Source organism: Erinaceus europaeus, chromosome 15 (genome assembly GCF_950295315.1).
Source record: "Erinaceus europaeus chromosome 15, mEriEur2.1, whole genome shotgun sequence".
Lineage (NCBI taxonomy): Eukaryota > Metazoa > Chordata > Mammalia > Eulipotyphla > Erinaceidae > Erinaceus > Erinaceus europaeus.
The window spans coordinates 4,210,825-4,236,830 of NC_080176.1; the positions used below are offsets into that span (position 1 = coordinate 4,210,825).

The window sequence follows — 26,006 nt, forward strand, 5'->3', positions numbered from 1 at the left end:
ATAATACTAACTAGAACAATAAAAAACCCTGGAGGCAAAAACAAAAAAAAGTGTTTATTGAATAGTGACAGAGAGAAATCAAGAGGGAAGGGGGAGATAGAGAGGGAGAGAGAAACGGAGATACCTGCAGCCCTGCTCACCACTTGTGAAACTTATCCCTGCAGGTGGGGACTGGGGCCTTGAATCTGGGTCCTTGTGCATGGTAATGTGTGCAATCAAGCAGGTATGCCACTACCTGGCCCCCTAAACATTTTTATTTTTTAATTTGATTCCATTCAGAGAATCAACTGCATGACACTAGTCCATTTATTTATTTATTCCTTTTTTTGATAGGAAAATGAGAACTTGAGAGGGGAGTGGGAGGTAGAGATGGAGAGGGAGAGACAGAGAGACACCTGCAGCCCTTGTTTTACTGCTTGTGGCGTAGAGTGCATGCTTAAGCCAGGCACCACCGCCTGCCCCCCACAGTGCCCTCTCTTGACTCAGGAAGGCTTCTAAGTCAGCTCCTTGCAGACCTTTTTGCAAATGACCTTGAGCCTCACCCTGGGGAGGCTGCACTGAGCAGGGTCTTTACTGACTGGCCAGGCCCTGCTGGGCAACGGCAACCCCACTGTGCACAGGTCGGCACTGTGGAGGAGCGCAGGCTGAGAACAAGGTGGCAGCACTGGGGAAGACGGGTTTTGTTTTTTAGTGGTGGTGGCGGGGAGAGAACAGGTGTACCTCACTCTGTACTGGGGGCAGGAAGACACCTAGGCCCTTGGCATGGGCCCAACTTGGCCAGGGGCAGGTGGGGACTGACTTTCACGGAGATGGCGGACTCCCTGGAAGTCACCTCTGAGGAGTTCCGTGGTGTGGACCGTGCAGGTCCTGCTGCTGGGTGAGCAGCCTCCCTGGGCTGGCAGCTAGGAGGGAGCGGGCATGGGTGGGCTGTCAAGGTCACTGCACGCAGGCAGGGCAAACCGGTCACCGGCTCATGTGGAGCTGATGGGGGTCAGCCAGAGGATCCTTGTGGCTGGCGGGAGAGGTGAAGGCACTGGGAGGCCGCAGGGCTGAGGCTGAGGGGAAGGGAGAGGAATAGTGAGGCTGGGCCTTCCGTGGATGATCATAGCTCAGCCAGCTCCTCCGCCTTGGGCTTGTGGGCACCGGGTCTGGGACAGGATTTGTTTCTGTTGCTCTAAGCTCCCAGATTGGGGCCCTTCTTTCCACATCAGCTTCAGGATATGCAGTCAAGGCTTGGGCTTTGTGTAGGGTTGGGCCCTGGTCTGGCTGGGAGGAGGGTTATTTGTGTGACAGTGGCCGTGTGTGTTGCCCTAGGGACATTGGTATGTAACACTCACCTGTCCTTGGCATTGGTATGTAATACTCCACCCTTTTCTCCCGCGGAGCTGTGACCCGTCCGTCCTGGCTCTGGAGGTGAGACTTCCCTCTGGCTCCAGTGTCTGAAGGTGGTGGAGGAGAGCCCAGGCATAAGGTGGCACTTCGTCCTTGGGATGAGAGTAACTAATCCTCGGGTAACAAGGTGTAGGGTCAGAAGCACAAGGACCCAGAAGGTGGGCTCTGTGGCAGACGTGTGAGACGTGGTGAAAAGGAAGGTGGGGAAAGCTGGCAGCTTGGGTCCTGGACTGCTGTTTTGTTTCTGGAAGGTTCTGTGGGCTAGGGCACAGGGGCGGGAGATCTTGGTGTTGTCTAATTCTCAATCTGACCGGAACCTTCCATGGTAGCTGTGATTGCGGCGAAGCGCCTCTTACCCCTAGGGAGCCGCCCAGCCGGCCCTGCTGGATTATCCCAGGGACTATTCCAGGGACTGCCGGGTGTGCAGCTGTTTCTGTGGACAGTGGTGGGCCCTTGGTCACGCCGCCACTCCCCCCTTCTCAGGCAGATGTCACCCTCCGTGTGTGTCCCTTTAAACTCTGTGTGAGTGTGTGTGGACAGTCGCCTCATCTCCATGGCTGCAGTGGATGGGCCTGGGAGGTAGAGGGCAGAGGGAAGCCCTGTGAGGCCTTGAAGTTTCTGGGTGAGCCAGGCTGGCCGCGTTGGCAGCCAGTGGCCACAGGAGCTGACTCGGTGCTTGGCAAGACGAGACTGGGCCCCTGGGAGTGCTGACCGCCTAGGCCCGCTCTGGCCCAGGCCAGCTGGAAGCTCACGGACAACAAGGCTGCCTGGGGCGACAGTGGCTCTGGCTGGGGTGGGGAGAAGGAGCCCCAGAAAGGAAGACCTCTCCTGCCCACCCTGGAATAGAGGGTAGGGTGAACTGAGGGGGACCTGGCCGCTCTTGTCCAGGCTGGGCTGTGCTGGCTCAGCAGTGAACCTGCGCTGGTTGTGCACCTCTGCTTCTCTGGGGAATTATTAGACTGTCATTCCATCCAGCACTTTAGAATGCTTTTCTTTCTTTCTTTCTTTTTTTTTTTTTTCCTCCAGGGTTATTACTGGGGCTCGGTGCCTGCACTACGAATCACTGATCCTGGAGGTTCCCTTTGGTTGCTCTTGTTGTTCCATTGTTGTAGTCATTATTGTTGTTGTTATTATTGATGTCATCGTTGTTGGATAGGACAGAGAGAAATGGAGAGAGGAGGGGAAGACAGAGAGGGGGAGAGAAAGACAGACACCTGCAGACCTGCTTCACTGCTTGTGAAGCGACTCCCCTGCAGGTGGGGAGCTGGGGGCTCAAACTGGGATCCTTATGCCAGTGCTTGTGTTTTGCACCACATGTGCTTGACCAGCTTTTCTTTTCTTCTCTTTTCTTTCTTCTTTTTTTTTTAGATAGGACAGATAGAAATTGAGAAGAGAGACTCCTACAGACCTGCTTCACTTTCCTCTTGCAGGTGGGAAGAGGGAGCTTGAACCCAGGTCCTCGTGCATAGTAATATGTTACGTGTGCTTAACCAGATATGCCACTGCCTGGTCCCTGAATGTTTTTATTTTGTAAAAAAATTATTTATTTATTTATCATATTCTAGGTTCCACCGGGCACGTGGCCAGTGTGTATGTCCCATGCTCTCCCCACCTTCAGTGAGGGATCCCCAGGAATCAAGTGGGATGGGGAGGGGAGCTTCTCTGTCATTGCTCTGGGCTTTGAGGGTCTTATGGTTTTGGAGTCTTAACGCTTTCAAAGGGAGGAGGAAGAACTAGATGACAATTAAGAGATTGATGTCCTGAGGTCATGTCAGCCCTGCTCAGTGGCTGGGGTGGAGGCTGGAAACTCTTGGGATGAAGAGTCGGGAGGGAAGCTGGGTTCTGGAACTGTCACTGCTAACTAGTTCTGTGGTCATGGATAATAACCACTTGTCAGAGTTTTAGGATCTTTGTGGACTAAACTCAAATGAGTCGGTCACTGGGGAGGTTCCTTCACCACCCCCCCCATGCATGGTTCTCTCTGGTGCAGTGGTCACTGTTCCTTGTCCCTTGGGTGAGTCACTTTGGGGCTAGAGTCCTGGTCGGGTCAGCCATGCCTATGGGAGTCTGGCCAAGGGGACTCTCCAAGAAGGGCTGCAAGAAGGGCTGCCTGGGCTATGGCCCTGGGCCCCTTGGGCAGGGGACTGGGCTGGAGGCAACTGTCAGCAGAACAGCAAAAGGGGCTTTTGGGATGCAGTTCCCCTCCAAGGCCCTTTGCCACATTGACATCTGCAAAGCTTCCAAAGGTTCCCTGCAAGGGGTGAGAGAACAAGGCCCTGGGCGGTGAACTGGGGACCGCAGAGGAAGCTCAGGAAGCAAGGAGAGGTGGAGGTGGACTGAGCACCGGGTCCAGGAAGTGCAGAGACTGAGACAGAGAATGGGGCGGGTCTCCGTGTGTTGCGCTCTCAGGTGTCTCAGACTCCATGGCCAAGTGCTCTCCTGGAGGACGGGCTGCTGAGAGGCACAGGACTCCTTGGACACCATGATTGGGCTTGCGGACTCTGGGCACTGCACGTCCAGGGGTGAAATTAGAAAGTGAGTGTCAGCCCCTCAGTTTAACACTGATAACACGTTTGTGTGATGGTGGGTGGTTCACGGTCACAGATGTTTTATCCGGTGTCACCAGAGTCCATGGCTCTTGCTCTAGCGTGTGAGAAGGCATGTGGAAGATGCATAGTGCTGGCATTGATCCCAGGTCAAACCAGGCGGTGATAAAAACAAACAAACAAACAAACAAGAACTCTGCAAGTAAGCAAACAAAAAACAACCCATGTATCTCAATGCCAGAAATGGAGTCAAAACAGACCAATCAAATAAGAGATCTTGAGTTCTGGCCTCCACTCTGCTGATCTCCAGTCTCAGCGGCAGGCAGACTCTCTGCCGCTTGCACCCGTGCTTCTCCAAGGTCGTGCTCCTTAGCTGATGGCTTGCAGCCTGGGCCTTTGTGCTGAGAGTTCTGTAGGGTTCCAAGGCCACCACAAGGCTGGGATCCTTGCTGCACTCCCCAGCCTCGTTCTGGCCCATCCCTGAAAGGGCCCCTCGACTCTCCTATGTCCGAGTTCTCGTTTCAACAGAGGGCAGTACCCCTGCTTTGCTGCCTCAGCGCTGCCGGGGGCACCAAGGAAGAAGAACATGACCGGCTTTGGAGCATGTCAAGTCCTGTGTGAAGACAAAGCCTCTAGTCAGTGCCTGTTGCGTGCCACTCAGTGACAAATGACAGGGTGCCCTAAGGAGTCCTGGGGGTCCTGGGGGGAGACCAGAGGAATTGCTAGGGAGGCAGGAGCTGTGCTTGTCACCCCTCATCTCTGGCAGCAGGACAGACTGAGGAGAGCAGTTGGACAGCAAGTACAAAGTTGGGCTGAACCCACCAGCGCCACATCTCCCCTCACCCAGTCTCTCCTGTGGACCCCAGCACTCCAAGGAGCACAGTCTGCACACTACCAGGAGCAGGAAGAACTCCAGACAAGTGAGGGCTGCCAACCAGCCCTCCCTGACCTTGGGCGAGTCTCCCAGCTCCCAGGCCAGAGCCGCCTCCTCTCCAGTTGGACTCCCCATGGTCCTCCACACCCCCAGACTGTTGGAGTTCATGTGACAAGTGCTTTGGATTGAGTGTGGTTGTCAGGGTGGGCTGGGGGGAAGAGGAAGGGAGCCAGGGTTCCTGCTGAGGCAGTGGGCGGGTGGGCAGCTGTCGGGCTGGTGGAAAAGGGAGGGTCTCGCAGTGCTGTACCCAGCACACGGGCCTTCCCACGCTCTCTGGGGCTCAGCTGCAAGCCTCCTGTTTTCCTGATAAAGCACTCATGTGGGGTGAAGTGGGGGGTGATCTGCTGGCAGTGGCACGTACAGTGTGGCACTTGATGTCCTTGGGGAGGTCAAGACTCAACTCAGTAGGCTTCCCACCCATCCAGGTGCCCACGGCTCCCCTGCACCTCACCTACAGGGGGCTTCAGCAGAGTGCCAGGGGTCCTGGAGGGCAGGATAGCCTGGGTCAGACCTCCTGGAATGGAACAAGTTTAAGCAGAGGCTCTGGAAGTCTCTTACTGTTGTGAGGGGAGGCAGGCCGGTGGCCCAGCTGCTTCCTGGGCTGCCTCTCTGGGGGCCTGGAGGCATGGTTCGCTTCATTGAGAGGCTTGCTGTCAGCAGTTATTTTTAGCTTAGAAAGGAAGGCCACAGGGCATGAAGCCACCACCTCAGTCTTTCTCACTCCAGATGTCTTAGCCAGAGGTCAGGGGTTGCTCCGCTGTTTGTTGTGAAAACCAGGGAAGGATGGGCACAAGTGTGTACTCGGTGTGCAAACTTGACTTCCTGTGAGGTGGGGCTGGGGGGTGATATACACATAGTGAAGGTCAAGGTCAAAGCTGGAGCCTGGGGTCCTCATCTGTCCTGGACCATGCAGCCCTCTGATTCCTACTTAGGGCAGGCTGATTTGAAAATACCCCGATATCCCAGGAGTTCAGACCTAGGATTTCTGTTTACTCAGGTGCACCTGGGCGCCTCCTAGCGCTCTCTGTGTGGCAGGCCAGGTACTGGAAGGGTGGGCCTGGAGAGAGGCAGGGCTAGGAGAGGTGCCACTGGGAAGAGCTACCTTCCGCAGCCTGGACAGGGAGCGACACTTCTAGGTCCCCGTCACCCACTCATGAGCCATCGGGTGGCCCAGAAGTCAGAGGCTTGGAGACTGGCTGATGAGTGCAGGAGGCTTGAAAGAGTCACCAATGCTGGCCTTCCAGACAGGCCCCTTTAGAATAAAAGGAACCCGGGGCCAGCAGGTGGCTCACCCGGTACAGGACACATGTTGCCATAGGCAAGGACCTGGGTTTGAGCCCTGGCTGAGCACATGGGAGAACCCACAGGGGAAGCTTCATGAGAGGTGCTGCAGTGTCTCTCCTCTTGCTCTGTCTCTCACCTTCTAGAGGAAAGAAAAAATGATAGCTGGGAGCAGTGGAGTCATGCAGGCAGCGATAACCTTTGTGGAACTAATAATAATAAATCAAAGGTGCCTCACTTCCTGGCCCTTGAATTGGATCACACAGAGTGGCTTTGGGAGACTAGAGCAAAAACATCCTTTCCTGGCCTCTGGAGGCTGCTGCAGCAGAGGGACAAGGGACAGCCTAGGCAGAAGGGATGCCTCAACAAGTCATTTTTCTCTGGAGGTAGAGATGGAATGGCAGCTACAGCTTGAGAGGGGGTGTCTGCCTGCAGCAGAGGTGGGTTGCTGTGTCCTTGAGAATAAGGGGATCCAGGGTGTGTCTATCACCCTAAGTCAGGTTGCCTGTGGTCCCCTCCTCAGGATCCCGTAGTGTTTCCCAGCCTGGTGGAGGGAGTAGAAAGACAGGCCAGCACTGTTTACTTTCCAAATACGCCATACCTACTTGGAGACAGGGGTCATCCCAGGCCCCAGGGGTGTTCCTGTGGTGCCCTCAGTGCTCCCAGCAGGGCCGGCAGACTTTAGAAGGGGATCCCCGAGTAGGGGTTGACTAAGGCCATTGGGAAGCCCAGGCACTGCCCGTTTCAGATGTCTCCTCTGTAGGCTGTGTCCCCTCTAATCTAAGGCAGTGAGGCTAGCAAATGCCTGTCCAAAGAGGGTCAGGCTGGGAGTATGACCGAGTAAGATCGAGAGCCACAGTATTCCCCTCAGCCTGAGAGATGTTGGTCCTAGACGCCCCCCTCCACAAGCCGCAGGGCAGCAGGCAGGCCACTGATGGCCTCTAGGAATGAACGGGGCTGACCATCCTTACCTACCACTGAGGCTGGTTGGCCTGGTGAATTAGTCCAGGGCGCCATGCAGTAAGGCTGAGGGAGGGCTGTAGGCCTCTCCCAAGACTGGCCACCAGGGCCAGCAGTCAGGGTTGGGGTGCTCCCTGTGTCTCAGGACCACACCGCCTGGATCACGCAGGGCAGGGCAGCCTCAGAGAGCAGGGAGGTGACCGTGCCAGGCTCCCCAGGCTGGGAGCTGGGTGCAGCGAGGCTCTTGTGAGGCTCAGAGCTGTGCCAACCCTGTGACACTGACCACTCGTGTTCTGACCGTTTAGAACTGCAAGTTTCTGCCTCGGGTGGCACAGAAGATGTTGGCAATGTGTTGGAGAACCCTTTCCCCGCGGGAGATGCAAGTCTAGAGGAGAAGGAGAGGGGACTTTATGCAGAGGCAGCCCCCCGAGACCAGAGTCGGCTCCTTCACTACCCGGACGGCGGGGAGGCCCAGAGCCCCGAGAAGACGGCCGCACCCACCGGCCCAGGCTCTGACCCCGAAGCTAGCCTCTCCAACGCCTCGGCAGCAGAGCTGGTGGCCCCCGGGGAGGAAGAAGTTGGCCCACCCAGCCCGGGGCCCCTTCCTCCAGGAGGGGACGACACTCCCAGGGCGGTGGGCAGGCCAGAGGTCAGTTCAGGAGAGGGTCCCCCGGAGGAGGCAGCCGGCCTGGGGCTCCCCGCAGAGGGGTCCACCATGGAAGAGGCCATAGGACTGGCTGGGAGTCACATGGTCCCTGAGGAAGACACAGAGGTCCCACGGGACAGCCCTGAGGGGGGAGCAGCTTCATGGACCCCAGAGCCTGGAGCCACTGGGGTTTCTGCTAGCACTGAGGTGGAGGGGCCCCCTGGCCTCCAGCCCAGAGGTGACCAGGACAGTCCTGGGTCCAAGAAGGGGCTGGAGGTGCCAGATGGAGCTGTGGACATGGACACAGATGTTGGGGAGCAGCCTGGGGTCCCCAGGGAGCCCAACTTCAGTCTAGCCACAGAAGCTGATATGGAGACAGAAGACGTGCAGAACACTGAGGTGGGGGGTACCCAGGAGGACACCCCTGTGGAGGACCGTGCATCAGGGGTGTCCTTGGAGGACCAGGACGCAGCATCCTCTGAGGAGGATACTGATCTCAGCGGAGTGGAGGAGGAGGACAGTGGAGATGGGGTCAGCTCTGAAGAAGCAGGAGAAACCTCTCAAGAGTCGGGGGAACCCTCCAAGGAAGAATCCTCCATAGAGACTAGGGAACCCCGGCAAGTTGGAGATCCCATTCAGGAAGTGGGGGAATCCCAGGAGTCTGGGAAACCCCAGGGAACCCAGGAACTTGTAGACTCTGCTCAAGAAGTGGGGGGACCCCAGGAAGTTGGAGAACCCTCTGAGGAAGCTGGTCAGCTCTCCAAGGAAACTGGGGAACCCCAGGAAGCAGGAAGCATGAGCCCTGGGGATGGGGAGACTCCTGTCAACATCGTGGCTGAGGATGAGGCTGGGCTTGCTGAGGCAGAGGATGAGGCCGGGCTTGCTGAGGCAGAGAAGTCCAAGGAGGGGCCTCAGGGTAGGAGTGAGCCACCTGGCCACCCCTGAGTCAGGGTCTGAGGAGGCCTTTCAGGGACACAGGGTCTGTGACTGTGCAGGCTGGAGGACAGGGGTGCTGGGCAGGGACTGGCACTTTGGGGCTGCCTGTAAAGACTAGGCTCCTCGGATGGGTAGGATGGGCTAGGAGCTGCGGTGGGGTGACGGCAGAATGCTCAGGCTGGCTGTGACTCTGTAGCCGCCACTTACTGGGGGCAGGGACTTGGCCATCACCCCAGCCTTACCCACCCACTCAGCACATGGCTCCGACCAAGGGCTGGGCTATGGGGCAGGTGGAGTGGGGTCATCTCTGCTGCGGGATTCAGTCTCCACAGCGTGGGGCACCCACTTACACCCCCTAGGGGAGGGCTTGTGTCAGCTGGCTGCCCATGTTCCTGACCTTGTCTGTGCCCGGGCCCTGATACGGGTTGGAACTCCTCTCCCAGGAGGCTGCCTGTCTGCCTTTTGTCACCTTGTGTGCTCTACCGGTTTTGTGTGTCACACCAGCTGTGCATCTTTTCCTGGGAGCCTGCTGAGTTGGGGGGCAGCTTCTGCCAGGTCAGAAGCAACACAAACTGGGTAGAGCCATTCTTGAGGCCCTGGACTCTGTTCTCAGCACCATGTGGGTGTACCAGGGATGCCACTGGGGCAGCTCCATGGATAGGAGCAGTGCTGTGAATTTTCTCTCTCTCTCACACACACACACACACACACACACTAAAAATTGGGCTGGGAGGGAGTCAGGCAGCGGGTTAAGCGCACGTGGTGCAAAGTGCAAGGACCGGGCGGAAGGATCCTGGTTCGAGCCCCCGGCTCCCCACCTGCAGGGGAGTCACTTCACAGGTGGTGAAGCAGGTCTGCAGGTGTCTATCTTTCTCTCCCCCTTCTCTGTCTCCCCTCCTTTCTCGATTGCTTTCTGTCCTATCCAACAATGACATCAACAACAATAATAATAACCACAACAAGGCTAAAAAACAACAACAAGGGCAACAAAAGGGGAAAAAATAGCCTCCAGGAGCAGTGGATTCCTGGTGCAGGCACCGAGCCCTAGCAATAACCCTGGAGGCAAAAAAAAAAAAAAAAATTGGGCTGGGGTGGCTGGGTGGTATCATACATGTGCTTCATTTCCTGGCGCCACATTAAAAGTCAGAAGCAACAGCTGATACCCCTAGTCTCCTGGTGGGGTGCCTCTGGCCCTTCAGCCACCTGTGTGACCCTTGCTCAATGCCCCTCAGATTGCTGGTCATGTACTTGAAACCCCCAGCTCCCAGGGCCCCAAGAATGAAGTGCAGACCCCTCTGGCTGCCATGTGGTCAGCCCTGAATGCCCACTCTCCCCGCACCGACTCGCTTCCTGATGCCAGCCCCCTTGTCCTGTCCCCATCTTCACTTAGCTCACTCCTTACACAGCCACTCAAGGGAAACTTTAGCCCCCCCGCCCCATAAACTTCTTAAACCCTCACAGCTTCTGGAATCCCCTCTCATGGCCATGCCACGCCATGATGCTGACCTGACTTTCGGGTCCTTCTTCCCTGAGTCCCCTCTGGACTGGCCCTGTGTCTGATTTGGGGCCTCCAAAGGGAGTGGAATCCCTTTAGTGTTGCCTGCCTTCAGGGCCTCAGGCCCCTGGCTCTGCCCTTACCCTGATCTGTGCTTCTCTCCTCAGAAGAGGCCGAGGATGTAAGCGAAGACGCCCCACTGAGGGACCGCTCCCACATTGAGACCACACTGATGCTGACTGAGGACAAGCCCTCCGATGACTACTCAGGTAACCAGGGGCTGCAGCTCAGGACTGTGTGGAGGCCGGGGGAGCCCCAAGGTGGGAGCTTTGTGGAGCAGGCCCCAGAGCAGCTCCGAGCCTGGGGGGTTCTGGACTGGAGGGGAGGGGTGCTGTCTGGTTGGGGCTGGTGTGAAGCTAAAACAGGTGCTGGGCTTCTGGGGGTCCTGACCTGTAACCCGCTGCCTCCTGCTGTCTCCAGCGGTGCTGCAGCGGCTGCGGAAGATCTACCACTCGTCCATCAAGCCGCTGGAGCAGTCCTACAAGTACAACGAGCTCCGGCAGCACGAGATCACAGGTACGTGCACCACGGTTCCCTGCGTGTGGCCGAGTGCCCTGAGTTCCAGGAGGTCTGTCTTGAGAGCTGTTTTCCCCCAAAGGGTCTGTAGCTTCCTCAGGCTTTGGGGCTGGGGGTGGGGAGCGCCCACCCGAGTGCATTTGTCCGAAGAAGCTTCCTTTCTGAAGCCAGCGACACCTGACCCATGCTCTCCTAGGCCCATGAGTCCCCACACCTGCTGCTCAGTTCCTCTCTTCCTCCTGGGCCCCCTATGGGCCTCCTTCAGGCCTTCAGCTCCTCTGAAGACGCCCTGTGTGGGTATAGGAGAGCAAACCCTCGACCCACTGTGTGCATGGTACTGCTGAGCGGGCGCCATGGCCCAGTTTCCTGCTCTTTATCATCTTGACAAAGAGAAGGGAGGGCTGAGCAGTGGTGCACACAGCTAAGCACTTGTTAACATGCACAAAGACCCTGCTTCAAGCACCTGCAGGAGGAAAGCTTCACGAGAGGTGAAGTAGGTCTGCAAGTGTCTTTCTCTCTCCATCCTCTCTCTCAATTTCTCTCTGTCCTATCAAAGAAAAAAAATTGGAGAAAAAAAAAGGGAAATAATTGTTGCCAGGAACCATGGATCCATGTGCTGGCACCAAGTCCAGTGATAATCCTGGTGGTGTGTGTGGGGGGGGTAGGCGAGAGAGTGGGGGGAGGGAGGGAAAGACACCACAGCCCCACTGCCTTGTTCCTGGAATTCCCTCTGCTGCCATCTCTGGTGCCATGGCTTGAACCCAGGGCCTTGTGCATGGCTAACTGTGTGCTGAACAAGCTACCTCTCAGACCCTTGAGAGTTCTTGCCCCCCCTCCCCCTTGGAAATTTCATGTTTTAGTGTCACTCATCTTTGAGAATGGATAGGAGAGAGAGAAATGGAGAGAGGAGGGGAAGACAGAGAAGGGGAGAGAAAGACAGACACCTGCAGACCTGCTTCACCGCCTGTGAAGCGACTCCCTTGCAGGTGGGGAGCCGGGGGCTCGAACCGGGATCCTTAAGCCGGTGCTTGACTCCTCCTCTGACACTCTTACTGGCTGGGTAACGGAGAGGGAGCCTGAAGGTACGTTTGATTCTCCGGACCTGGTGTGCAGAGCAAAGCTGGGCTGTGCGACCCACACAGCAGGAAATAGGAGCTGAGACTCCGTGCCCCACAGAGGAAGCCCCGTTTTGCTATGGCCTTTGTGTCTGCAAATGACCCCCTTGGTTTCTCGGGGTGTGGGACCCGTGTGAGAGGGGCTGAGTTTCCCTGGTGCCCCCTCAGCCTCCACACTAACTTCTCACAGCCCTCGGACCTGGCAGCTGGACCTGGAACCACATGATGCCTGGGGGTGGTGCTCTGGGGCCTCTTCCCTCTCTCTCCAGTGCTGCCAGGGACTCTGCTGGGCCCCAGGGCAGCCTCGCTTGTCTCCGCCACCCTGTCTCACCTGTAGCCTCTTGCATGCCAGTATCGCCCCCTGCTGTCAAGATCCGGTACTGCAGCCCCAGAAAAGACCTCATTGTGTTTTGTCCCAGGGCCTCTGGAAGGTTCCCTTCCTGGTGGTGCCAACTAGACTTGCTGCAAGAGACTTTTTGTAGGATCTCTGTGGCTATCCCTGAGGACTCTGAGTCAGTGGTTGACACCAAGAGATGGTATTTATAAACAGGGTACCCCCTCCAGGCTGTATGTCTGTGCCCGGCACTTCTGAGGCTTCAATTCAGTCTCTGAGGAAACACTGACTCTAGAGAGAGACCAGACATCGAGGTTCTGAGGCAGGAGTGTCTGCCGGCAAGGCTCCAGAAAGGATGTGGAATAGCCCGCAGACAGTAGGCTTTCCACGCACCTTTCCATCCTGATCTCTGGATGAAGAAATGAAGTAACTTAAGGGGCTGACGGTGGTTCGAGCCCCCATTTTCCACCTGCAGGGGAGAAGCTTAACAAATGGTGAAGCAGGTCTGCAGTGTCTCTTTCTTTGTCTTTCCTCTTAATATTTTCCCTCCCGGGGAGTCGGGCGGTAGCTCAGCAGGTTAAGCACACGTGGTGCAAAGCGCAAGGACAGGCGGAAGGATCCCGGTTCGAGCCCCCGGCTCCCTCCCCTGCAGGTGAAGTCGCTTCACAGGCGATGAAGCAGGTCTCCAGGTGTCTGTCTTTCTCTCTCCCACTCTGTCTTCCCCTCCTCTCTCCATTTCTCTCTGTCCTATCCAACAACATCAGTAACAACAACAATAAAAGGACAACAAGGGCAACAAAAGGGAAAATAAGTAAATAAAATAAAATAAAAATGTTTTCCCCTCTCAATTTTCTCTGTCCTATCAAATAAAATTAGAAAGTGGATTTTTTCAAAAAAAGGGAAAAATTAGCCACCAGGAACACTGGATTCATAGTGCAGGCACTGAGCCCCAATGACAGGCCTGGTGTCTCTCTATATATGTATATATATGAAATTAAGTAACTTAAAATATATATAAAAATACATGAGTCAGCTCAGGAGGTAAAAATCAGTGGACAAAGTGTTGGACTCTCAAGCTTGAGGTTCTGAATTCAATCTCTGGCATCATATGTGCCAGAGTGATGCTCTGTGTCTCTCTCTTTCTCTCTCCAATAAATAAATAAATAAATAAATAAATAAATATAAATGAGGGTCTGGGAGATAGCTCACCTGGTCTAGCTATGCCTTACTGTGCGTGAGGCCCAGATGCCATAGATGGTGCTGGAGGAGCCCTGTGGATGGTGGCATGATGTCTCTCTCCCCCCTTTCTCTAATAAAGAATGAAAAGGTGCAGGGAGCTGCTCAGCAGTGATATAGAACACGATTCTGGTGTTGCATTAAAGACAGTAAATAAATAATGGAAAATTAAAAGGAATGCCCACTATTTTGAGGCCCTTCTGCCAGGCACAGGGCATCTGAAGAATTACAGGTACCGGGACCTCAGGGCTGGCCCTTTGTGCGCGGCTCAGGAAGGACTGGAGTCGTTGGAGTGACGCTTCTCGTGCCAAAAGCCTCTTTGCTTGAGAACACTGGGACTCAGCTCTTCCTCCCACTGCTCCCTAGCTGAGTTACCTGAGCAAGGTGTTCTCCCCAATATTGCAGCAGGCCCAAGACCCAAAACTGGCAAGTCTGTGGCTGGTCTCGAACTCTGGCAGATGCTCCTAGACTTTGGAGGCAGATATTTGAGACTGGCCCCAGAGTCCAATGTGGGATTGAACCTGCCATGGGAAGTGGGGAGTTGCAGCTGGGGGGAGGGGGAAAGAGAGCCTGGGGACCCCCAGGGCCTGAGTGAAAGTCATCCAAAAGCTGTATAAGCCTCTTTTTTTTTTTTTTTTTTTGCCTCCAGGGTTATTGCTGGGGCTCAGTGCCTGCACCATGGATCCACTGCTCCTAGAGGCCATTTTCTCCCTTTTGTTGCCCTTGTTGTTGTAGCCTTGTTGTTGTTATTATTGTTGTTGTTGCTGTCATTGTTGTTGGATATGACAGAGAGAAATGGAGAGAGGAGGGGAAGACAGAGAGGGGGAGAGAAAGATAGACACCTGCAGACCTGCTTCACCGCCTGTGAGGCAACTCCCCCACAGGTGGGGATCCTTCTGCGGGTCCTTGCGCTTTGTGCCATGTGCGCTTAATCCACTGCGCTACTGCCTGACCCCCTGTATAAGCCTTTTAAAGCTTTCTTCAAGGATCAAGCCTGAGAGCAAATTTTAACCTCTCCCCATGTGATGCTGCTCTATGTCCTTTAAAAAAGATGCATTTAGTGGTCCGGGAGGTGGCACAGTGGATAAAGCATCAGACTTTCAAGCTTGAGGTCCTGAGTACAATCCCCGCAGCACATGTACCAGAGTGATGTCTGGCTCTTTCTCGCTCCTCCTATGTTTCTCATTAATAAATAAATAAAATTGTTTTAAAAAGGTGCATTTTTTTATGAGAGGGAGAGAGAAAAAGCCAGAACATCACTTGCACCTGATGCCAGGGGTTAAACTTGGGACGTCATCCTTGCAAGCCAGGCAGTCTACCCACTGCTCCACCTCCCAAGCCACACTCCCCCCTGTTTGATGAGCTGTTTTCCCCAGATGGAAGCAGGAGAATTGAGTCAATGTAGTTACCCTCACTTATTTCCTCCTAAGGGCTGAGTGTCAGGGAAAGGCAGGAATAGCATCTTCCTTTGTCTTTTTTTTTTTTTTTTTTTTGTCTCCAGGGTTATTGCTGGGGCTCAGTGCCTGCACTACAAATCCACTTCTCCTGGAGGCTATTTTTTCCCCTTTGTTGCTCTTGTTGTCCTTATCATTGTTGTTGTTATTATTATTTTTGTCATTGTAGGTGGCTAGAACAGAGAGAAATGGAGAGAGGAGGGGAAGACAGAGAGGGGAGAGAAAGACAGATACCTGCAGACCTGCTTCACCGCTTGTGAAGCGACTCCCCTGCAGGTGGGGAGCCGGGGGCTCGAACCGGGATCCTTACTCCAGTCCTTGCACTTTGCACCATGTGCGTTTAACCCACTCAGCTATTGCCTGACCCCCACCTCCTTTGTCTTTTAACTGGGCTATTGCACCATGTAGCAACAGAGGTGGACTGATGATGTCACTCCTTAGGATGCATGGCCTGGCTACATGTGAACAAACCTTGCTTCTCTCACCTTTACTTCTAACTTGTGCTGCTCACAGATGGGGAGATCACGTCCAAGCCCATGGTGCTGTTCCTGGGGCCATGGAGTGTCGGCAAGTCCACAATGATAAACTACCTCCTTGGCTTGGAAAACACTCGCTACCAGCTCTACACAGGTAACAGCGACACTGCCACTTTCAGCCACCAGCATTTTAGTCACATGTGACAGAAAGTAGCACGGCCCTCTGCCTCCAGAGCGATGCTGACACTTGCTCACAGAAGAAGCCAGACTGTGCCGTGTTCACAACTGCATACACGCATCAGCCAAGAGGTGGAGCCCACTTGAGGGCCCAGCAGACATGCAGTAACAGACAAGATGTGGTCTTCCTCCTGTAGGGCGATTCTAGGATGGGGTGGTGGGACCTTGGGGACATTGTGCTCAGTGACACAAGTCTGCACAGTGTAGCTCCATGTGTGTAAGGTGCCTTGAGGAGACAAATCCATAGACACAGAGAGTGGGTTGTGGCTGCCAAGGTAGGGAAGGAGGAGTCTGAGTTAGTGGGTGTGGGGCTTCATTTTGGGGAGATGGGAAAGTTCCAGAGATGTCTCATGGTGACTTGGCTGCATTTAGCGTCCTTGAACTATGTGCTTCATAGTTAGTTCATTTCTTTTTTTTTCTTAATTAATTAATTTTCCCTTTTGTTGCCCTTGTTTTTTATTGTTGTTGTAGTTATTATTATTATTGATGTTGTCATTGTTAGATAGGACAGAGAGAAGTGGAGAGAGGAGGGGAAGACAGAGAGGGGAGAGATAAAGATAGATACCTGCAGACTTGCTTCACCACCTGTGAAGCGACTCCCCTGCAGGTGGGGAGCTGGGGGCTCAAACTGGGGTCCTTATGCTTGTCCTTGTGCTTTGTGCCACGTGCACTTAACCCACTGTGCTACCACCTGACTCCCCAGTTAGTTCATTTCTTACCAGAGTCCTGCTCAGCTTTGGCTATGGTGGTGCTGGGGATTGAACCCGGGACCTCAGAGCCTCAGGCAGTAGACTCTTTATATAACTACTCTCTCCCCAATCCAAGATGGCAAATTTTATGTCATGTGTCTTATGACAATTAGAAACAACCAATGCTTAGCATTCACAGTGCCCCAGCACTCCCCTTCCCCTCATCCCCAGGGGTGACTATGTCCCCATTAACCTGGTGTCCCCCACCCAGGTGCTGAGCCCACCACCTCTGAGTTCACGGTCCTCATGCACGGGCCCAAGCTGAAAACCATCGAGGGTATCGTCATGGCTGCGGACAGCGCCCGCTCCTTCTCGCCCCTGGAGAAGTTTGGCCAGAACTTTCTGGAAAAGCTGATTGGAATTGAGGTGCCCCACAAGCTTCTGGAGCGGGTCACTTTTGTGGACACACCAGGCATCATTGAGAACCGCAAGCAGCAGGAACGAGGTGAGGCAGCACTTGGCCTGAGCACTGAGTACTGAGTACTGAGTACTGAGCACTGAGCACTGAGCACTTGGCAGTGCTCTGACTGAGTAGACTCCTCTCCAGTGCTGGGTCCTGTGTGGTTTCTGGTGTTGCACTGGTGGCATAGGAGTGTTGTGAGTGTTTACTTGAGTTTTGTGGGGGGTAGGTGGGTGGTGGGGAGGCAACGAGGCTACCCTTGGGCAAGACCAAGGGATATGTTCTTTTTTTTTTTAATTAAAAATTTTTTCTTTATTTATTTATTGGACAGAGACAGCCAGAAATTGAGAGGGAAGGGACAGAGAAGGGGAGAGTCAGAGAGACACCTACAACACTGCTTCACCACTTGAAAATCTTTCCCCCTGTAAGTGGGGACTGGGTCCTTGAACCTGGGTCCTTGCATATTGCCACATGTTGCTCAATCAAGTGAACCACCACCTGGACCTCGGGATGTGTTTCCCTTTCCTTTTTCTAAAAATGAATGTTTAAAAGTATATATTATTTAATGTGCATGCACAAGAGAAATAAACAGAGAAGATAGACAGACAGATGAAGATGCTAGAGCACTGTTCAACTCTGGCTTATGGTGGGTGGTCTGAGAGATTGAGCCTGGGAATTCAGACCCTCAGGTATGAAAGTCTTTTTGCACAAGATTACACTATCCTCCCCACTTTTATCTTTTTTAATGTAGTCTCAGGAAGTGAACCCACATCCTTCTGTATGTATGGTATGATTGAGCAGCCTCTCTTGCCAATTTTCTATTATTTCAGACCCGGTGCTTTGCACATGTGTGTTTTCACTTCTTCTGGACCAATACTTTCATTCAGGATAGAGGGTGAAAACTACTACTACACCAGAGCTTTCCCTGGTACCACAGCACCTCCCATGTGGTACTGGGGCTCAAACCCAGGCTGTGCATATGGCAAGGCAGGTGCCCTACCTGGAGCTATTTCCCAGCCCCTAATGTTCTATTCTTTATTATTTTAAGAGAGTAAGGAGAGACGGAGAGGGGAAAAGATAGAAAGTGAGGGGGCTGGGTGGTAGCGAACCCAGTTAAGCACACATAGTACTATGTGCAAGGACCCACACAAAGATCCAGGTTTGAGTCCCTGCTCGCCACCTGCAGTGGGGATACTTCACGAGCAGTGAAGCAGGTCTGCAGGTGTTTGTCTTTCTCTTTTAAAAAAATGTTTTATTCGTTTATTAACGAGAAAGATAGGAGGAGAGAAAGAACCAGGTATCACTCTGGTATATGTGCTGCCAGGGAATGAACTCGGCACCTCACGCTTGAGAGTCCAATGCTTTATTCACTGTGCTATCTCCCAGACCACTGCAGGTGTCTTTCTTTTTTTGCCTCCAGGGTGATCACTGGAGCTTGGTGCCAGCACTATGAATCCACTGCTACTGGTGGCCATTTTTTCCTGTTTTATTGGATAGGACAGAGAGAAATTGAGAGGGAGGGCCGGGTGGTGGCTCACCTGGTTGAACACACATGTTACAATGTGCAAGGACACAGGTTTGAGCCTCTGGTCTTCACCTGCAAGGGAGAACTTTGCAAGTGGTGAAGCAGTGCTGCAGGTGTCTTTCTTTCTGTCTCCCCCACCCTCTTACCCTGCAAGTGGGGAACCTTGGGTTCAAACTGGGATCCTCACACCATTCCTTGTGCTTTGTACTATGTGTGCTTAACCTGGTGTGCCACCATCCAGTCCCCCTTTTCTCTATCCCTCTCTGTTTCTCCCTCTCCTCTCAATTTCTTTCTGCCCTATCGAATGAAAAAATGAAAACAGGGAGTCGGGCGGTAGCGCAGCAGGTTAAGCACAGGTGGTGCAAAGCGCAAGGACCAGCGTAAGGATCCCGGTTCCAGCCCCCGGCTCCCCACCTGCAGGGGAGTCACTTCACAAGTGGTGAAGCAGGTCTGCAGGTGTCTGTCTTTCTCTCCCTCTCTCTGTCTTCCGCTCCTCTCTCCATTTCTCTCTGTCCTATCCAACAACAGCGACAGCGATAACAACAACAACAATAACTACAACAATAAAAACAACAAGGACAACAAAAGGGAATAAATAAATATTTATAAAAAAAAGAAGAATGAAAAAAAAAATGGCTGCCAGGAGCAGTGGATTCATAGTGCAGGCACCAAGCCCCAGCAATAACCCTGGAGGCAAAAATAAATAAATAAGTGAGTAAACAAATAAATAAACTAGAGAGCGTGAAAGTGAGAAGAGAGACACCACAGTACTGCTTCACAATCTGTGGAGCCCCTAGTGTTTTCCATGGTGCCCCATGGGATATGAAACACCACTCTGACCCCACGTGGTAAGGAGCGCACTCTGCTGCACAAACTGTCTTCTGGTCCCTCTAGGATCTTTTTGTTGTCACTGTGGTGCTACCTAGGTTGTAATACTTTGTCTTTTTACCTCCACAAGGACTGAGCTAGTTTGGTGTGATCAGTAGTTTTTCCCTGGCCCTGTGTAAAGTATTTTCAAGGAAGATATCTAGAGTTTTCTCTCTTTGGAAGTTAAAAAAAAAAAAAAAAAAAAAAAAGAAGAAGAAGAAGAAGAAGAAATGAAAATGTAGAAGGCACCTACTGGCAGTTTTAAGTACTTTCCTATGTTTTTATAGTGATTAATACTAGTCTTTATATCAACATGGGTGTTCTTGTGGTTTTAACAAAGATGTATTACCCTCCCTGTCTCTGTACCTCTCTCTGTGTGTGTGAGAGAGGGAGAGAGAGAGAGAGAGAGAGAGAGAGAGAGAACACCAGAGCAGCACTCTGGCGTATGCAGTGCCTGGGATTAAACTCAGCACCTCAGACCAGAAAACCCTGTGCTCTGCTATTAAGCCACGTCCTGGGCTATACAACTTTGGTGTTATTACTTTTATCTTTTTTTTTTTTTTTTAACTCCAACATGATTTTATTGAGGAAATGTTGATTTGTGGGATTTTTGTTGTCATAAGGATACATTTCCCTAAGACAGGTATCGGTTTATTTCAGCCTAACCAAACCATTATCTTTTCTCCCAGAAGTTTCTTCCTTTTTTTCTAAATGCAGCACTGGAGAAGAAGCCCAGGACTTTGTGGGTGACTTTGTGGGTGACAAAGTCCTGCTGGGTGACAAAAACACTGCTGGGTGACCCTCCTAGCTTAATTCTATTTTATTTTTTGCAAGTAGGATTATCTCTGAAGTCTGGTGCCTGCACGGTTCCAGCACTCTCAGTGGACTCCCCCCCCCCCCCATGGAAATAGAGAAAACCTGAGATGGAAGGGAGAGAGAAGAGATAAAAACAGACACCTGCAGCATTGATTCAGCACTCATGAAGCTTCTCCCTTGCAGGGGTGACTGAGAGCTTGAACCTGGGTCCTTGCACATGATAACTGTGCACTTAACCAGGTGTGCCACAACCTGGCCACTTCCTTCTTTCTTTCTTTCTTTCTTTCTTTATTTAAAATGTTAAATATTTATTTTATTTATTTTTCCCTTTTGTTGCCCTTGTTGTTTTATTGTTGTAGTTATTATTGTTGTTGTTGGATAGGACAGAGAGAAATGGAGAGAGGGAGGAGAAGACAGAGAGGAGGAGAGAAAGATAGACACCTGCAGACCTGCTTCACCGCCTGTGAAGCGACTCCCCTGCAGGTGGGGAGTCGGGGTTCGAACTGGGATCCTTATGCCCGTCTTTGTGCTTTGCACCACCTGCGCTTAGCCCGCTGCACTACAGCCCGACTCCCCCTTTTTTATTTTAAAATTTATTTATTTATTCCCTTTTGTTGCCCTTGTTGTTTTATTGTTGTGGTTATTATTATTGTTGTTATTGATGTCGTCATTGTTGGATAGGACAGAGAGAAATGGACAGAGGAGGGGAGGACAGAGAGGGAGAGAGAAAGACAGACACCTGCAGACCTGCTTCACCACTTGTGAAGTGACTCCCCTACAGGTGGGGAGCTGTGGGCGTGAACCGGGACCCTTACGCCAGTTCTTGCACTTTGTCCTTTTTTTTTTTTTTTAAAGAGTGGATGAAAGACAGGGAAAGAGAGTAAGAGGGAGGGAGAGACAGAGAGGAGGCACCACATTATTGTTCCATTGCTTGTAAAGTTCCCCTGTGTGAGGGCTCCCATGTGCACATGCTAGAGTGTGCCTAGCCCAACTTTTACACTTCATTTATTATTATTATTACTTTCTTTTTTTAATTATTTTTTTTTAACCAGAGCACTGCTCAGCTCTGGCTTATGGTGGTGTGGGGGGTTGAACCTGGGACTTACTATTTTCTTTTTTTTAAATATTTTTTTTAAAGACTTTTTTTAAGTATTTATTTTATTTATTTATTCCCTTTTGTTGCCCTTGTTGTTTTATTGTTGTAGTTATTATTGTTGTTGTTGTTGTTAGATAGGACAGAGAGAAATGGAGAGAGGAGGGGAAGACAGAGAGGGGAGAGAAAGATAGACACCTGCAGACCTGCTTCACCGCCTGTGAAGCTACTCCCCTGCAGGTGGGGAGCCGGGGTTCGAACTGGCATCCTTATGCCGGTCCTTGTGCTTTGCGCCACCTGCGCTTAACCCGCTGCGCTACAGCCCGACTCCCACTATTTTCTTTTTAAAAGACTTTCTGTATATTTTAATTTTATTAATTTAGTTTGTATAGAGGCAGAGAGGAATTGAGAGGGAAGGGGGAGATAGATAGCATCACTGCTTCACCACTTATGAAGCTTCCCTTCTGCAAGTGGGGTTTATCCTTGATTTTTGTGAGAGAGACAGAATGAAAGAGTGAGGGAGAGACACCAAAGCACTGCTCCGCCATCTGCGATGCTCCCCTGGTGCTGTCCTTGGTGCTCTCTCACAGTGCTAGGACTTGAATGCAGGGTCTGAGGCACGTTAAGGTATGTGCACTACCTGCTGAACCACCTTCTGTCCCATTCATTGTTTTGTAGCTAAAACGACAAAGCTTTGGATCACCGAAGAAGTGGCTGCCAGTGGCATGGCCCCACTTCTGGCCTGTCTCCACATGAGCTGGCCTTTCTTTCCCCGGTGATGTGTCCTCCCCTTCATAACCCTTTAATTCCTGGCTTCTTTCCCCCCACATTGCTGCTGGTGCTCCGGCTCTTTTATACCGTAGGAAACTCTCCATTCTGGAGAGAGTGTTCGGCTTCCCACCCCTCTCACCTCCTAAATTTGGGTTCCATTGTTGATTCAAATAGTGATCCATCAGGCTGTTATTGGTGGAGGTTGATGAGGAGATGTGAGATTACTTCGAAGATGTCTCTGAAAGCTCAGAGAGTCCTTGGTGTCTCCCCCCCCCACCCTCACCCAGGGTGGGTGGCTCTGGTTCTAGAAGGAGGCCCAAAAGGGGCTTGAGTAAGGCTGGGCTTGACCTCTGGCCCCTTTTTCTCCCAGGGTACCCCTTCAATGATGTGTGCCAGTGGTTCATCGACAGAGCCGACCTCATCTTTGTGGTCTTTGACCCGACCAAACTGGATGTGGGGCTGGAGCTGGAGACACTCTTCCGCCAGCTGAAGGGGCGTGAGTCCCAGATCCGAATCATCCTCAACAAGGCGGACAATCTGGCCACGCAGATGCTCATGCGGGTCTACGGTGCCCTGTTCTGGAGCCTGGCCCCCCTCATCAATGTCACAGAGCCCCCCAGGGTGTATGTCAGCTCCTTTTGGCCCCAGGAATACAGGGCTGACACCCACTGGGATCTGTTTCTCAAGGAAGAGATCTCCCTGCTGGAAGACTTGAACCAGGTCATCGAGAACAGGCTGGAGAACAAGATCGCCTTCATCCGCCAGCACGCCATCCGGGTCCGCATCCACGCCCTCTTGGTGGACCGATACCTGCAGACGTACAAGGACAAGATGACCTTCTTCAGCGACGGAGAGATGGTCTTCAAGGACATTGTGGAAGACCCCGACAAGTTCTACATCTTCAAAACCATCCTGGCCAAGACCAATGTCAGCAAGTTCGACCTCCCCAACCGCGAGGCCTACAAGGACTTCTTTGGCATCAACCCCATCCATAGCTTCAAGCTCCTTTCCCAGCAGTGTTCCTACATGGGGGGCTGCTTCCTGGAGAAGATCGAGCGGGCCATCACCCAGGAGCTGCCCAGCCTCCTGGGGAGCCTCGGGCTCGGAAAGAACCCTGGTTCTCCCAGCTGTGACAAAACAGGGTGTAGCGAAACCCCCAAGAATCGCTATAAGAAACACTAGGTGGGCGTGTGGCCACTCTTGGGTTCCTGTTGGTGAATGAGCTTGTGTCCTGACTGTTGGAGAAGTCCTGGTTTATTAACCCTTTGAGCCACATGGGAAAGGAGCCTGGAGCATTGGAGCCAGTGGGGGCAGGGAGGTGGAGAAACTGAATTCCCACTTTGTTCCTGTGTGGGCTTCGGTGCAGGGGTGCTGATTGGGGCACCAGGTCAGGTAACCCCACCTGCTTTTCCTGGGTCCTCTCTCAGAGGGACAGAGAGTAGCTTGGTTCCAGTGGACACTGGACTAATGGGCACCCAGTGAGCTGGAAGCTGCTGAGCTTGCTTTCTCTCCCATGAGCTGGGAAAATAGAGAAGGCTGGAGCTCAGCAGGACTGCCCGGCCTTTGTGGCTCCTCCTCCACCCCCCACCCCCCACAAGTCTGTGTGTGCCCAGTCTGGCTGCCTCTTTATTTTGGTTCACTCTCAACAGAGGGGCCAGTTTTTCTGGTCTGAATGAACCTGGGTTCTGAGCCTGTCCCCAGCCACCCCAACCCCCATTTCCCTAGGGGAGGGTGGAGTGGAGAATGGTTTGGGATGCCAGAGCCCTCAGAGCAGAGTTCCCAGGCCAGGAGCAGCCTCTGCCCCACAACCCCCAGGCCATTTTCCCCAAGGAGTCTTTCAAGCCAGCCGGGAAGCTCAGTCCCTTTGTAGCCCTCCAGGGAAGGGTGAGTGGACTCAGGTCATTGAGTTCTTGGAAGTGACTTCAGAGGAAGCACCAGAAGGGCTCAGAGGGTTAATTGGTTTGCAGTGTGTCTTTGTCTATTGCATGTCTTGGAAAACTCAGACCCCAAAGGTGCTGGGTTTGGGGGGACAATGGAGGCTGCTTGCCTTGTCACCATTTAAGAGGAGGGGCCCCTGAGACTTCACTGTGGAAGCACTCTCGGCAGGAGGAGCCCCTTCCTGGTTTTCATCAATGTGCCTTTTCCCCTTCCTTTCTTCTCCATTCCCTGATGTGCTGACTTAAAGCTTGGAGCAGTCTCCCAGGAGTCAGAACCAGCACCAGTCCCTTGGTGTCATGGTGACCGGGCTCAGTTTGGCACCTGAACTGGACACTGTGGTCCACTGACACACTGCAAGAAAACCAGGGCCTCCAGATACCGACGAGTGTGCATATGTGTGTGTTTCATTGTCCAAGAGAGATTAGGGAGATAGCAGATACCAGAGGGCACAGAGAAAGGGCTTGCCGTGGGATTCTTGGTGCAAGGTCACCTTAGAGGGTGGTGAATGGGGGGTCAGGGAGAGCAGGAAGACTTTGGGGGAGGGAAGAAGCCTTTGATGAAAAGTGGGTGGGTGGACTGTTTGCAAATCAGAGAGTCCTACCCAGGGCTGCCCAGAGGAGCTCCTCCCTGGAGAACTAGCCTCTCCTGGGACCAAGCTGTCCCAGAGACTTAACCATAGGGCATGACCAGGAGCCTCCGGCGCCGGAAGTTACTCTGCAATAGAAGGACAGTGAATGAAGACGGCAGAGGGAAGGGCACTCTGAGCATGGATTAGGTGGTAGAAACTAACTGTGATCAGGCCAGGTCCATGCAGACGATGGTGAGTTTGGAATTCCTGTCTGTATCAGCAGCACTCGGTACTCTGCAGAGAGACTGGTGCTTTGGGCTTTGTGGAGAGCCTGTGGGAAGCCCAGAGGCTCCTAATTGTCCCAGACACAGTCCTAAGGACAGAGCCAACCAGAAGGTTTGAAAAGGGGGTGCTAAGGGCACCCCAGGAACTCGGTGACCAGGGCTGAGTATGCTACAGTCTCTTCTGGGCTTTCCTGTTCACTGACACCAAGCCCAGAAGACACCAAGCCTGCCTCCTCTGCCTGTCACCTGCTCTTCAGTGTCCTTGATGCCATGGGCCACACTGGAGGATCTGGCTTTTCTGAGCTGGAGGAAGCAGGAGGTGCAGAGCTGTGTGGGCATCAGCCTGGGTATTGATGCCACCTTGCTTTGGAGGAAGTGGGTGGACGCGGCTAAATAAGCCCACACTGTCTTGACATTTTCAGGGGTCTGGATTATCAGTGGCCCCGTCTTCCCTGCTCAGACTTTTCTTGTCTGTTTTCCTTACTTTCTCCTGTCTATCCATCTGCCCAAAGACTTCTCAGTCAACCATGGAGGCAGATTTCAAACAGAATTCAGGCTGTCTAAGGGTTGGGTGGGAACCAAGGAGGGGGGTTAGGATCCAGATCCCCCCAAGAGAAATATCTGTATTTGTGTCCAGAAAGTAGCTGTTTCTCTCCAAACTGGAATTTTTCCAGGGTTCTTTCTATTCTGATTCCACCAGGGAGAAAGTCTCAATAAAGTTCCAATCTCTCTGCAACACTTTGTACTTTCCGAGTGTCTCCAACTGGCCTAATCTCTCTTCTGGCTTCCTTTAGCTAGAGGAGTGTACTGATTTCCATCAAGATTTGATTTTTTAGAGCAGTTTTAGGTTCATGGCAAAATTGAGAGGAAGGTGCAGGGCTTTCTCATGTGAGCAGAGTCCCGTCCCCCCCCCATCCATTTTCATAACTGATGAACTCACACTGATTTGTCATAACCATTAAAAGTCCAGAGTTTATATTAGGGTTCACTCCTGACTGTGTTCCATGACTTTGGGCATATGTAATCACAGGTATCCACTGTTATGACATCAGATTGAGTAATTTCACTGACCTCAAAGTCCTCTGTGCTCTTCCTACTCACCCAAAAGGCTGAGTTTTCAAAAGCTCCCACACTGTAGGATCATACACTCACTGTGATATTAGGGTCAACCTTTTCCCGGTGCAAGGTGATCTTAACTTTTCTTTTTCTTTTTTTATTTATTTAAAAAAATTTTTTTTATTTAAGAAAGGATTAATTAACAAAACCATAGGGTAAGGAGGGGTACAACTCCACACAATTCCCACCACCCAATCTCCATATCCCAACCCCTCCCCTGATGGCTTTCCCATTCTCCATCCCTCTGGGAGCATGGACCCA

At 52.5% G+C, this 26,006-nt stretch overlaps 1 protein-coding gene across 2 annotated transcripts in view; it reads left to right on the top strand.

Moving 5' to 3' along the window:
- Window positions 1–25,370, top strand: part of SRL (sarcalumenin) — a 41,251-nt gene extending 15,881 nt beyond the window's left edge. The window contains exons 2-7 of one of the 2 annotated variants that reach the window (XM_060172500.1): window positions 7,419–8,675; window positions 10,358–10,459; window positions 10,671–10,766; window positions 15,419–15,535; window positions 16,579–16,812; window positions 22,210–25,370. In XM_060172500.1, coding sequence (XP_060028483.1) covers window positions 7,419–8,675; window positions 10,358–10,459; window positions 10,671–10,766; window positions 15,419–15,535; window positions 16,579–16,812; window positions 22,210–23,021 — 2,618 coding nt within the window. In that variant the 3' untranslated portion in view covers window positions 23,022–25,370. The remainder of the gene's footprint in view (window positions 1–7,418; window positions 8,676–10,357; window positions 10,460–10,670; window positions 10,767–15,418; window positions 15,536–16,578; window positions 16,813–22,209) is intronic. The other variant, XM_060172499.1, reaches the window with a different exon arrangement.
- Window positions 25,371–26,006: the final 636 nt, after the last annotated feature.